A 13,079-nucleotide genomic window follows, 5' to 3' on the forward strand; every position below is an offset into this window, starting at 1 on the left:
TACAAATCCTGACTCCACCGCTTACTAATTACATGACTTCAGGTGATTATATACATACACATTTCTTTTCTGTAAAATAAGAATAATAATCTATATTGCAATATATAAACACATCGAGCCAACACATTGCACATGCTAAATGTGTGCAATGTTATATGTTAATTATATCTCAATAAAAATTATTTAAAAAATAAAAATTGAATTTAAAAAAGAATAATGATCTAATAATACTTACCTCTTTGGGTTGATAGAGAAATAAATGAGATAATGCATATAAAGTTCCTGGCACATAGTAACAATAAATGGTGGCTTTCTGACTTTTTTGTAACCTCCAGGGTACTGAGCTCAAGACTGGGTACAAAAGCCGTGTCGATATGTGTTTGCAGACTAACTGCTATAGCCCACAGACAAACTGATATCCCAGCTCCCAGAGGGTTTTGGGATTCAGGGTAGAGGATGCCAGCTGTGGTGCTAAGAAGCTGGTGATGGAAAGAAAGCCCACCTGAAGAGTGAGGGGAAGCCCTGGATCTGCCCCGTTCACAGCAGGATGATCAGTCCTAAACAACAGACTTACTTTAGGCAACTCCTTTGGACATGCATGGGCTACTAGAAGGAACAGGATAAAGGCTAGATTCAAGAAGAAATAGAGTCCAGCCAGTTCCTCCCCAGTTCAGGTTTTGAAACAACTTCCCCCTCCTTGGCCCATCAGGGAAGCAGCTGGGGGAATCAGCACATCCCACCTGAATGAATCATCCCCCTTCTCACTCGCTGTCCCTATTTCTTTTTTTTTTTTTTCTCGGAAATATCTTTTATTGTTTGCTCAAATCAGTGTCAAAGCAAGGTCCACACTTGACATTGCATTGCTAATTTTTTTTCAATATATGAAGCTTATTGTCAAATTGGTTTCCATACAACACCCAGTGCTCATCCCAAAAGGTGCCCTCCTCAATACCCATCACTCACCCTCCCCTCCCTCCCACCCCCCATCAACCCTCAGTTTGTTCTCAGTTTTTAAGAGTCTCTTATGCTTTGGCTCTTTCCCACTCTAACCTCCTTTTTTTTTTTTCCTTCCCCTTCCCCATGGGTTTCTGTTAAGTTTCTCAGGATCCACATAAGAGTGAAAACATATGGTATCTGTCTTTCTCTGTATGGCTGTCCCTATTTCTAACAAGCTTCATTAGACTTCCCCAGGTACGTTGTGATCAGCTCTCCCCAAATCCCACAATGAAGGCTGTCAACTCCACAAATTCCCTCTCCTACCTGCCAAACCCTACAGCAGTGTGGTTTGACACAGTCCCCAGCCACAGCTTCCAACTCGCAGTCATAGAGACCTCCACACTCAGGTCTTTTGCATAAGTGGAGGCCATGGTGGGGTCATTAGAGACTAAGGGCATTAAAACAAAAGCTAAAAGAGGGTTTTAAAAGGAAAAAAGGACATTGATCACTGTAGTCTCAGTGAGGTCCAACACCTTCCCCCACCCTGAGTCAGGAAATTCACGATGAGGTATGAAGTTTCCCTGGCTGGGGAAAAGAAAGCCACAATAGAGGCTACCTTGGCTTCTCACACAACATTGGCCACATACTATAGTATTCAGCCAACAACACAATCAAGTGGGAAGGAACTGCCTCCCTTCTAGACTCAGCCAAGACTCCTCCTCCAGGAAGGCCCTAAATAAATGGAATTCTATAGCACTTTATATGTAGGCTTCACATTTTCCTATAACTTCACAGTTACCAATATAGTATTTGTATACCATTGCCTCTGGGACCTGCCAGGGATAGAGACAGAAAGAGCCCAGGGCAATGGCCCTCACAAAGGAACAGCCAAGTTGACTGTGGGAACCAGGCAAAGCAACTTCCTGACTTTCTGTGCTAAAGAAACCCAACCATCAGTTCAGCCTAAGTGCAGGGATCTGGAGAAATATTTAAGAGATTTAAGTTTAAAACAAAAATCCACCACCCACCTCCACATCAGCCTGAATATATACAGTCAGACCTCTGTATGCCTAAAATGGAGACATCATTGGTAAAATTAATCCAAAATGGCAAAAAAAAAAAAAAAAAATCCTGAAATCATTGCTGGTTCTTAACTCACAACAGAATGGGGTCAGCAATGCAATTTCTCCTAAAGTCAACCCCACCACACAGTTTTCAACAGGTACTTATTGAATATTAAATAAATAAATGAAAGGCTCATTTCACTCAAGTGACACTGGAGTTATTCAAACTCCTTTATCTGTCTGCGCCTGGCTTATGTGGGAAAGCTCTCTGAACTGGGAGTCAAGACATTTGGGTTCTGGTCTGGGTTCTAGCAGTATATAACCTTAGGTAAGTCACAGTATTTAATTTGGTGGGAGAGCAAGAGCAAATGCAAGCACATTCCTTTCAGCAATGCCATTTAACAGAGCCTGGGTTTTATGACAAATAATCACCCTGTGTCTACTTTGGCACACAACTACAACCCTTTAGCCACACTGGAACAACCAGATAGCTGAAGATGGCCAGTGGCTGGCAGAAAAAGCAGACAGAGGAGCTTGAAGAAAGTGAAGGGGCATGGAATATCAAGGGAGGTAATTCTGCACCATGTTCCAGAGTTGTAAAACCACTTCTAAATAAGGGTCCCCTCATTTCCTGGCCTATGGTGGAGTGTGAGCTCCAAGCTCTCATTTATTAATCAAGTAGAAAACCCCCCAATACCAGAAGAAAAAGAAAGGACTTGGGCAGCCAATTCCCAGAATACGATTGGCAAGAAACGCAAGAGAGAGGGGAGACGCAAAAAATGTTTGACCTTGTTATTAACAAAAGAAATAGAAATGAAGCGACACTGAGACACCAGTTTACAACTATCAAATTATCAAATGTTTAAATGAGATGTGTTGAAGCAGGCTCTCTGATACACTGCTCACAGGACTAATGGTGACAGCTTTTCTGTAAAGGAATTTGGCCATATTTATCAAGAGCCTTCAAAAGAGCACTCCCTTTGACTCTAGTGATTCCATTTCTAGGAGTCTAAGGAAACGAATCACAGATATACCCATATTTTAAGAAGTTCATCACAACATTATTTACAATAATGTAAAATGAAACTGAATGGCTGACAATAAGGGAAGGGTTATGTATATGTTATGGAATTATTTTCAAAAATTCCTAATGATATGGAAAATGCTAAGTTTAAAAAAAGCAGGATACAAAACTCTATTTATAGTTGAATTCCAGTTATCTTTTAAAATGTACATGCACACTGGGGTGCCTGGCTGGCTCAGTCGGTAGAGCATGCGACTCTTGATTTCAGGGTTGTGAGTTCGAGCCCCATGTTGGGGGTAGAACTTAAGGTATATATATATAGATATATCATATATATATAGATACCTATATAGATATCATATATATATAGATATCTATATCATATATATACATATATAGGTATATAAGATACATATATATAGAATTTTATATATATATACACACACACATATATATATATATGACTAGAAAGAAACACACCAAAACATTAACAGTGATAATTATATCTTTCTTGGTGACGAGTTGATGGATAATTTTTAAAATCTTCTTACTTTCCTATACTTTCCCAATTTTCAACAATGAGCATGTGTTGCTTTTAAAATTAAAAAGCACATTGTGTGAGGGGAGGAGGATGTTTGTTTATATTCTGAATTTTCCAAATATTTAGAGGTAGAAAGGGACTTTTGAGATAATATAGTGTTTCTCAGCCCTATCAGCCCTAATATTCCCTTGGAAGATACAATATTTTGCGATGCACACTTTGCCACTATGAAATGATGACTTTCATAGTTAATATAACCAGCTTCTACACATAATTTCCAGAATAGCAATATAATACACTAATTACAATATGAAGGAGAAAAACAGGAAATTTGTTTATAAGATAATATGTATTTCAATACGCAAAACCTGGGCAAGACTATACTAAAAGATATGAAGTAGTCAGAGGTTCCACTTATACATGTAGATCCACTGTGAATGCAATTGCTACAAAGAAAGATAAATACAGGTACGTTGTATTGGCAACTTAAAAATCCATGAATGGCATTGTTGTCAGTGACATGATTTTCAAAAGTCACAACTCTTGGTAAAGTTCTGAACCAAATATAGTACCCTGTTCCCTCAACTTACAGAATTGTTGCATTCCTGGAAATTCAGTGTATATATTAAAACTGTAAAAACATATTTTGTGTTGATTTGTAAAATAATTAAGCCCAGCTAATTGCACTAGGTTTTCCCACCTACATTGATGTCCTCGAGGACGTTCAAAAGTTTACAGATGCAGATTTCTAGTTCCCATTCCCATTTCGTATTTACCCAAAACATGAAATTCACAATGACTTCCTTTTTTGTGAGTTGGGCTTGCATCCTTTAAAACTAATGATATTCACAGTTTTAGCCTTTGGTACTATTTCTAAAGCCTATTGCCTAAGAATAGCAAGTGATTCCTAGAATGTATTCTTAAAACTGACACAAATGTGTTTGGAATTATTGAAAGCACTGTTCTTTAGTAGCACCAAAGCACAAGAGCAAATTACCACTTTTTAAAAACCATTTACTGTGATCCCTCGGTGATTTTCCCTAGCCTGGCCCCAGCCTCAGGAGTATAAAATGAACAGAGCTGGAAGAAAAGGACTAACAGGACTAGGCCATGGAGGGGGGAGGGGGACTAGGTTGCTAGGTTACCGCTTGAGCCATTCAGAGCAGTCCCAGAGGAGTACCAGACACAGAGGACAGGTCCCTCTCCCTGCCCCACTCAGCTGAGGGCCCTCTCAAAGGAAGGGGGGGGGGGCACAAAGGTGGGGGAGGGGCTGGTCACTCACACTAGGCACAACAAGTAAAGAAACAGGACATCCCTGTATTTCTAAAACCATTCAAGTCTCCTTCATTGATTGGCTTCACCCCAAAAAGAAAGATTTCTTTATTAAGAAATACCAGAAAGAGAAAAACCTACCACACATACACATTTGTAGGCTCACACAAAAGTGCAGAGATTTACATATTAAATTGCATTTAAGTTAGAAAATAGATTTAAAAACAAAATACTTTTTTCCCCCAACAAGGTAAAGAGATTTGGTCAGTAGGAAAAGGGGCCGTAGGGGTAAAGGCAGGAAGGTCAGGGCAGGAAGAATGGAATTTAGCTGCTATAGAATTGGAACCCACAACTACCACTGAGGAAAAAAAGCAAGGGGGGGAGATGATGTTCTCTGCTAGGGCTAAGAGGACCCCAGAGCCAAATGGACATGGAGAAGTATTCCCAAATAGCCAAATTCCACCAACCCCCAGAAGGTTTTGGATCTGTGCCAGCCATACTTCTGGGGAAGTGGGGTGCATAGGAAACTTAAGGGATGGAGAGGAAGGGGAGAGGTGGAAAGAATGTCAGCCATTGAAAAGAGTTGAACAATTTAAGGCTTATTTCCCTGGGAAGGACCAATTCTTCAATCTCCTCTCTAATCAGAACTCAGACTAGGGACAATCACAGCTGGTGCATGGTATGAATGGGACAGATCTTCAGGCCAAGGTCTTAAATACAGAAAATTTGTAAAGGAAAAGAAAGAGGGCAGGGAGTATTAAAATGCAGAAACTTAAAAAAAACTCATTTCACACTAGAGATAAGGGATTTCCGTGTTTACCATTCACCTCAGAAAGAGAAATTTTCTCTGACAGATCTCAGGGACAGCAGAAAAGTCATTGAGGTAAGTTGAATGAGGAGAGAAATCTGTCCAAGCCCAAGAGAAGACATGGGCTGAGACAGGGTAGGCTGAGAACTGACTAAAAAGGGGTTCATCTAAGTGTCAGATTAACTGAAAAAATCTAGTAACTTCCAAACTCTCCAGGTTTGGCCTTATATTGAACTAACTCAAATCTAACTACAAGAATAAAACTGAGAGATCCAGAAAAAGAATGGGAAAGTAGAGGCAGAAAGGAGAGGAATCTGAGACAGTCAGAGCCAGTCTCCCCACTCTCCCTAAAGACTGCTAAACTCAAACCTTGCTACAAGAAAAACAGGAAGACATACAAAAAATCTGCAAGCAGCCAAACTTCATTAATTGTGATTAACTGGGAAGGATGAGATAGGTATTGGTAAGGAGTCTTGACTTTAGACCATTTAAAAAGAAATATATACCATCACTTGTAAAAGATCACTAACAAAATATTTCCAAGAGGGGGCCCTGATGAGCCTGCTTTAATAACTAAGACTCATTTGCAATTAACAGCATCCCTCTGCATAAAAACAATATTCTAATAAAGAATGTGTTCTCTTGAGTAAATACAATCCCCTCCAAGCCTCCCAATCTTGCTAACACTGTATATTGCCTTGAAAGCCCTTTTTTCATAGCCCAGAAAAAGGTAAACATCGGCCCAGAATGCAGTATAGATCAGTGGAGAGTTTGGGAGCTATCTCTCCAACCCAAGGACCCCGTAGAAAATGGAAGTATGGGTAGTAACAAGCAACCCCTTCAACCCCCACCCCCAACCCCCACCCCCAAAGACATTCATACCCTCATGGTGGTTCTTGAAATGGAAAGGGGAAGGAGGAGGCAGGCAGTTTGCATTAGACACAGTTTAATCACCTTCAAATAGATTAAAAGTTCTGGTTTACACTCCCCCCACCCCTCCCCGTAAGTCATCCAGACAGGACCCTGGCTTAGAAAGAGAAAAACACAGGTGCTCTAGGAAATATAGCCACATATAATACATAAATCTTCTTCCCTGAAATAGAGCAGATCCTGAGCAGAGCTGACTGGGGGCCACAGCCCACCCCCAGGGTGAAGCGGCTCTGGGACTCTGCCGGTGGAAGTGCTGGAAGAGTGGGGCTTGGAGGAAGCCCCCGTGTGGTTACCAAGCCCGAGGTGGGCCAAGGCCTTGGAGTGGGTTTACCCGGGAGGGCAGCAGTGCTGGGCTTTCCCTCCTCACTCAGCCGAGGCCTAATGGAAGTACTGGTTATTCTTTTTTTTTTTCTTTTTTGAGGGGACATAGGGGGAGAGGAGAGGAGAGGAGAGCCTCTCTGTGCCTTGGTTTCCCCATTTGTGCATTCAGGGCCTCTACAGGCCTCACACAAGGAGTCTGAGGGGGTAGTGTTTAAGTGAGCACTCAGGCTTCCTCTGAGGAAAAGGAACCACCCAAGTGCACACTTTTATTACTGCCATTCCTGCTCCTAGTGGGAGCAAGAGTCAAAAGGAAAACAAAAGGAGCTAATGAGAAAGGAGGAGAGATGAGACAAAGAGTGCGAGGGGCCATGCCGTTGGCATTTCATAAATTCTTACTAAGAATGGCACAGGTATTAAAAAGGTTCCGGTAGTCTACAAGAAATGTGAATCGTTGTCTCTACTGCAACTACTTACATATATCTAACTGGAAACGGGTGGGGTTTGGGTGTTAGAAAGTGGGCAGGGGACAAAGGAGAAACTACATGAATAAATACAAGTGGAAGGTACCTGCCCCATTCCTGAAAGGATTTGCTGGCAATGTTGGCACTTTGTAGCCAGGAGAATCCTCCAACCCCACTCTCCACCCTCTTCACTTCTGAAAGCCCCAAGAATCCCTTTAGGATTCCCTGGCCAGAGTTCTGTATGACTGCCTCTGGACTCATGGCATGCAGCAGTTTGAGAGGATTTGAGCCAGTCTCAAGACCCTTTATCCTCAGAATTGGACCACTGACCCCAAGCAGGAGAGCTGGGATCTGGAGGAAAGAGAAGGGAGTCCAAGGAGACTCCATGGCTGAAGCCATGGAAAGCCAGTGCTGGGGTCCAAGAGACCCATTTGTCCAGTTACCAGAGGTTACTGACATCTTCTGCAACTGTCTTGAGTCCAGAAATTAAAAAAAAAAAAAAAAAAAGCTTGCAGCAAGAAAATGCCAGTGTGCAATTGTGTGAATAAAGACCAAAGAAAAATAGTAACAGGGACAGCTCACTTGCTCTCTGTCTCAGGTTTATATCTTCTCCCCTTAAATCTCTCACAGCCTTAATTAAACACAAACAAAAGTCTCTTCCATAGATAGGCTACTTCTCAGCTTCAGTCACCTCCTGTGGTGGCTCTGGGGGCTCTGGGGGTGGCATCTCTTCAGGAGTGCTGGTGTCCTCCGGCATCTCATTTGGGCTCAGATGTTCTGTTGGGGCCTGAGAAGAAAAACATATCAAATTCAATACAAAGCTCTCCCTCAACATCCAAATGGAGATAATCCATAGACACTGAACTCTTCCTCTCAACCCATCAGCCACACTGATGCTACAGATATGCAGCCACCCACACCAAACTCAGAACTAAGACTAGACTATTGTCTTCTCAGCAAAATGCATCTGAAGTTAAGTTCTAGTCTTCACTGTCTGCAGAGGATAGATGTTTCCATTATTATTCATGATAATAATAAAAGGGACCACAAATAATTATGCAGACATAACAGAATGCTGTAACATACTTGTCTAACATAGGCCTGATTCAGTGGTTCTCAATCTTTTTTTTTTCTTCGCCCTAACATACAGCTCAATAGAACAGTGATTCTAAACCAAATAGGGTGGGGTGGCAAAATCTTCAGATGGTATATGTGGTAGGAAAATGCCCCCTGAGTGATTCTAAAATACTACCCTTCCCTACATTCAACTTAGAGCTACTAACCTAGATTGTTACGATTTAAGATCATATTCATCAGAAAAATGATATTCAAAATGATGATAACAATTTATAAACAAGAGTTTGCTGTATTTCCAAAAAAAGAAAATTCAAAATTTAGGAAAGGCAAAGTAGAGAACAATGATCTACTTTACAAAAAATCATTCACTTAAAAGTAGGATTCTATTTGAAAAGAAAGTTCAAATCTACTAAAATCTATTACAATAAACAAGTCCAGCAAGGTTTCAAGACACAAGATCAATATACAAAAATCAACTGAATTTCTATAGAGTGCCAATGTACATTCCAAAAATAAAATTAGGAAAATAATTTCACCTACAATAACATCAAAAAGAATAAAATACTTATGAATAAATGTAACAAAAGAAGTATAAAACTTATATTCTGGAGGTGCCTGGCTGGCTCAGTCAGAGGAGCATGGGACTCCTGATCTTAGTGCCATGAGTTCGAGCTCCATGTTGGGTGTAGAAATTACTTAAATAAAACTTAAAGAAAAACCTTAGGGGTCCCTGGGTGCCTCAATTGGTTAAGTGTCTGACTCTTGATTTTTGGCTCAGGTCATGATCTCACAGTTGCATGAGTTCACAAGTGAGTGATTTGGGTTCAGGGCTGACAGTGTGGAGCCTGCTTGGGAGTCTCTCTCTGCCCCTCCCCCGCTCATAAGTTTGCACTCTCCCTCTCTTGTTCTCAAAATAAATAAACTTTTTTTTTAAAAAAACCATCTACTCTGAAAACTACAAAATATTGTTGAAAGAAATTAAAGAAGATCTAAACAAATGAAGACATCCCATGTTAACAGTTTGGAAGACTTTATATTGTTAGGAAGACAATATTCCAAAAATTGATCTATATAGATTCAATGCAATCCCCATCAAAATTCCACCTGGCTTCTAGAGGTACCTGGGTGGCTCAGTCAGTTAAGCATCCATCCGACTCTTGATTTTGGCTCAGGTCATGATCTCTCAGTTTGTGAATTTGAGCCCTTCATCGGGCTCTTTTCGGAGCCTGCTTATGATTCTGTCTCCCTCTCTCTCTGCCCCTCCCCTGTTCTATCTCCCTTTCAGAATAAATAAACATTAAAATTTCTTTTTAAAGAAGCTGGCTTCTTTGCAAACTGACAAGCTGATCCTAAGATGTACATGGAAATTCAAGGGACCCAGAACAGCCAAACCAATTGAATAAAGAATAAATTGAATGACTCACACTTCCTAAATTCAAAACTTACTACAACACTACAGTACCCAAGACAGTGTGATACTGACATAAGAATAGATATATTGATCGATGAAACAGGATTGAGAGTCTAGAAACAAACTCTTACATTTACAGTCAATTGATTTTTGACAAGGGTGCCAAGACAATTCAATGGAGAAAAAGCAGTCTTTTCAACAAAGGGTGCTGAGGGGTGTCTGGGTGGCTCAGTCAGTTGATCATCCAACTCTTGATTTTGGTTCAGGTCATGATCTCAGGGTCATGGGATCAAGCCCTACATCAGGCTCTGCGCTGAGCATGGAGCCCACTTAAGATCCCTCCCCGCTCTGCCCCTCTGCTGCTCATTCTCTCTCTCTAAAAAAATAAATAATAAAAATTTAAAAAAATTTTTAAAAAGGGTGCAGAGATATCCACATGCAAAAGAAAGAATTTGTAAGTTAACTTAAAATGGATCAAAGATCTAAATAAGAGCTAAAACTATAAAACTTTTAGGAAAAACAGGCATAAGCCTTCATGACCCTGGATTAGACAATGGTTTTTTACATATCTACTGACAACAAAAGCCCAACAAACAAACAAAAAAAGATAAAATGGACTACATCAAAATTTAAACTTTTTGTGCTTCAAAGGACATCATCAAGTAGGTAAAAAGACAGCCCACAGAATGGGAGAAAATATTTGGAAATCATATATCTGATAAGGGACTAACATAGAGAATAAAGAACTCTTAGAACTCAACAACAAAAAAATTCAAATTGCCCAATTTAAAAATTGACAAAGAATCTGAATAGATACTTCTCCAAAGAAAATATACAAATGGCCAATAAGCTCATGAAAAGATGCTCGGCAGCATTAGGGAAATGCAAATCATAACTACAGTGAGATACCACTTCACACCTACTACAATGGCTAGAACCAGAATGCCAGATAACAATGACAAGTGTTGCCAAGAATGTGGAAAAACTGGAACCCTCATACACTACTGGTGGGGATGTAAAATGGTGCTGCCAGTTTGGAAAACAGTCCAGCAGGTACTCAAAAGGTTAAACATAAAGTTATATGACCCAGTGATTTCACTCCTGGGTATATAGCCAAAATAAATAAATACATATGTGTCTATGCAAAAACTTGTACATGAATGTTCATCATTGCATTATTCATGATAACCAAAAGGTGGAAACAACCCAAATGGCTATCAATGAATGTATAAATAAAATGTGGTATTATCCATATAATGGAATATTATTCAGCCATATAACATAATGAAGTATTGCTACATGCTATGACATGGATGAATCTTGAAAATATGTCAAATGAAAGAAGCCACACATTATATGATTCCATTTATATGGAATATACAGAAGAAGCAAATATATAGGAATGAAAGTAGATTAATAGTTGCCTAGGGATGGGGCTGGGGGAACTAGGAGGAAAGAGAGAATGACTGCTGATGGGTGCTGACGTTTGGTGAGGAGTAAGGAAATGTTTTAAAATTGATTGCTGGGATGATTGCACAACTCTGTGAATATACTACAAACCAGTGAACTATACATTTTAAATAGAGATTTTACAGTATGTGAATTATAGCTCAATAGAGCAATTATACAAAAAGAAAGTTCAAATAATACCTTTTGGGGAACATATTTTATAATGTATATCCTAAACAAGGATCCACATTGCATGTGGATATACATATTCTAGGGAGGAAGCCCCTTCTACCAAGTTAACCACTCCATTAACTCTAACCCGCTGCCCTGACCCCTATCTTTGCTCTGATAGCATTTTATGCTTCCTTCCTCAAGGCACTTTTCACAACATTGAGCAATGGCCTGTTTTCTTGTCTCTCATCTCTACTAGACAATGAGCTCCTTGAGAGCAGAGACATCTTTGGCTTGTTCACTGGCATATCCCTAGCACCCAGCACAGTGACTGGCACAGAATGTCAAAGAAACTAAATCCACCTTGAGGGCACAAAGATTTGAAGACAATGTCAGTGGAGAAGCAGAGACAGAAGCTGGAACCACTGGACATGGAATTGCCTAATTGTATCTCAAAGGTGTAAATTTAGCCTACACCTTCTATCACTGACTCAGCCGTTAAGTCAGGAATACTTACTGGGCTCTGTGGCAAAAGGCTGCTACTGGTCTCTTGAGTACTGGGAGGTCGACTTCCACTTTCCTCCAGTGGCAAAATACCCCTTCGATCCAGCACACTGAAGGAGAGAGGACAGTTAATAAAGCACTTTGTATTCCCCCCTCCACCCACCCACCCCACTGAACCTTGCTGTGTATACTGGAAAACATAAACCTGTCCTTTAGCAATCTAGCATTATCCTAGCACATGCCTCCTGTCTTCCGTTCTTTTTTCATTCCACAAACCAGGGAATACCACATTAACCAAGGAACAAACAGATGAAATAAGAATGAAAGGTCGTCCCTTCAAAACAACTAGCCTGTGGTCTGTGGTCCATGCAGATATAGCACCGAAGGATAATCCTTGGGAAGACCTATCTGACACGAAAAGGCCACATTCAGAAGAATGCATCAGACCAGGTAATAGGATCAGGTTGAATTGCTTGTCCCAAGAGTCCCAGGATTTTCTAGTCCTCTAAGTACCTGGGGGGCAAGGGGCCACATAGCACTTCACAGCAGTTCTTCACAATGTTGCCATGGCTATAGGGATTCTGGACACGATTCTTCCCTGTCCATGAGCCTTTGATCTGTAAGATAAAAGCCAAGGCTGGTATTAAAATTTACATTGAAGAAATGCAGCATGAAAGGGTGAAAACGTTCTGGGGATGGATGGTGGCGATGGTGGCACAACAACGTGAATGTACTTCATACTATTAAATTCTACATTTAAAAATGGCTAAGATACTGCTTCTGATTCTGTGTCTCCCTCTCTCTCTGCCCCTCCCCCATTCATGCTCTGTCTCTCTCTGTCTCAAAAATAAATAAACATTAAAAAAAATTTTTTTAAATGGCCAAGATAGTACATTTTGTATTACATACATTTTGCCACAACAAGAAAAACAAATACCTGCATAGCCATGGAAAAATGTTCACAATAGAGTGAAAAATCAGGAGCTGGATAATATGTATTATTTTCCACTAAAAATACAAAATATAAGGGCGGCAGGGTGGCTCAGTTTGTTGAGCGACTGACTTTGGCTCAGGTCATGATCTCACGGTTCATGGGTTCGAGGCCCACAT

General features: G+C 40.4%; 1 protein-coding gene across 2 annotated transcripts in view; it reads right to left on the reverse strand.

Annotated features, from left to right (window-relative positions):
• Window positions 1–6,574: 6,574 nt before the first annotated feature.
• The window catches only part of ZDHHC9 (zinc finger DHHC-type palmitoyltransferase 9), a 31,921-nt gene continuing 25,416 nt past the window's right edge, over window positions 6,575–13,079 (reverse strand). For both annotated transcript variants that reach the window (XM_011279473.4, XM_011279472.4), the window contains 3 exons: window positions 12,483–12,586; window positions 11,983–12,079; window positions 6,575–8,144 (listed from right to left, as the gene is read on the reverse strand). In XM_011279473.4, coding sequence (XP_011277775.1) covers window positions 8,028–8,144; window positions 11,983–12,079; window positions 12,483–12,586 — 318 coding nt within the window. In that variant the 3' untranslated portion in view covers window positions 6,575–8,027. The remainder of the gene's footprint in view (window positions 8,145–11,982; window positions 12,080–12,482; window positions 12,587–13,079) is intronic.

Source organism: Felis catus, chromosome X (assembly GCF_018350175.1).
Source record: "Felis catus isolate Fca126 chromosome X, F.catus_Fca126_mat1.0, whole genome shotgun sequence".
Classification (NCBI taxonomy): domain Eukaryota; kingdom Metazoa; phylum Chordata; class Mammalia; order Carnivora; family Felidae; genus Felis; species Felis catus.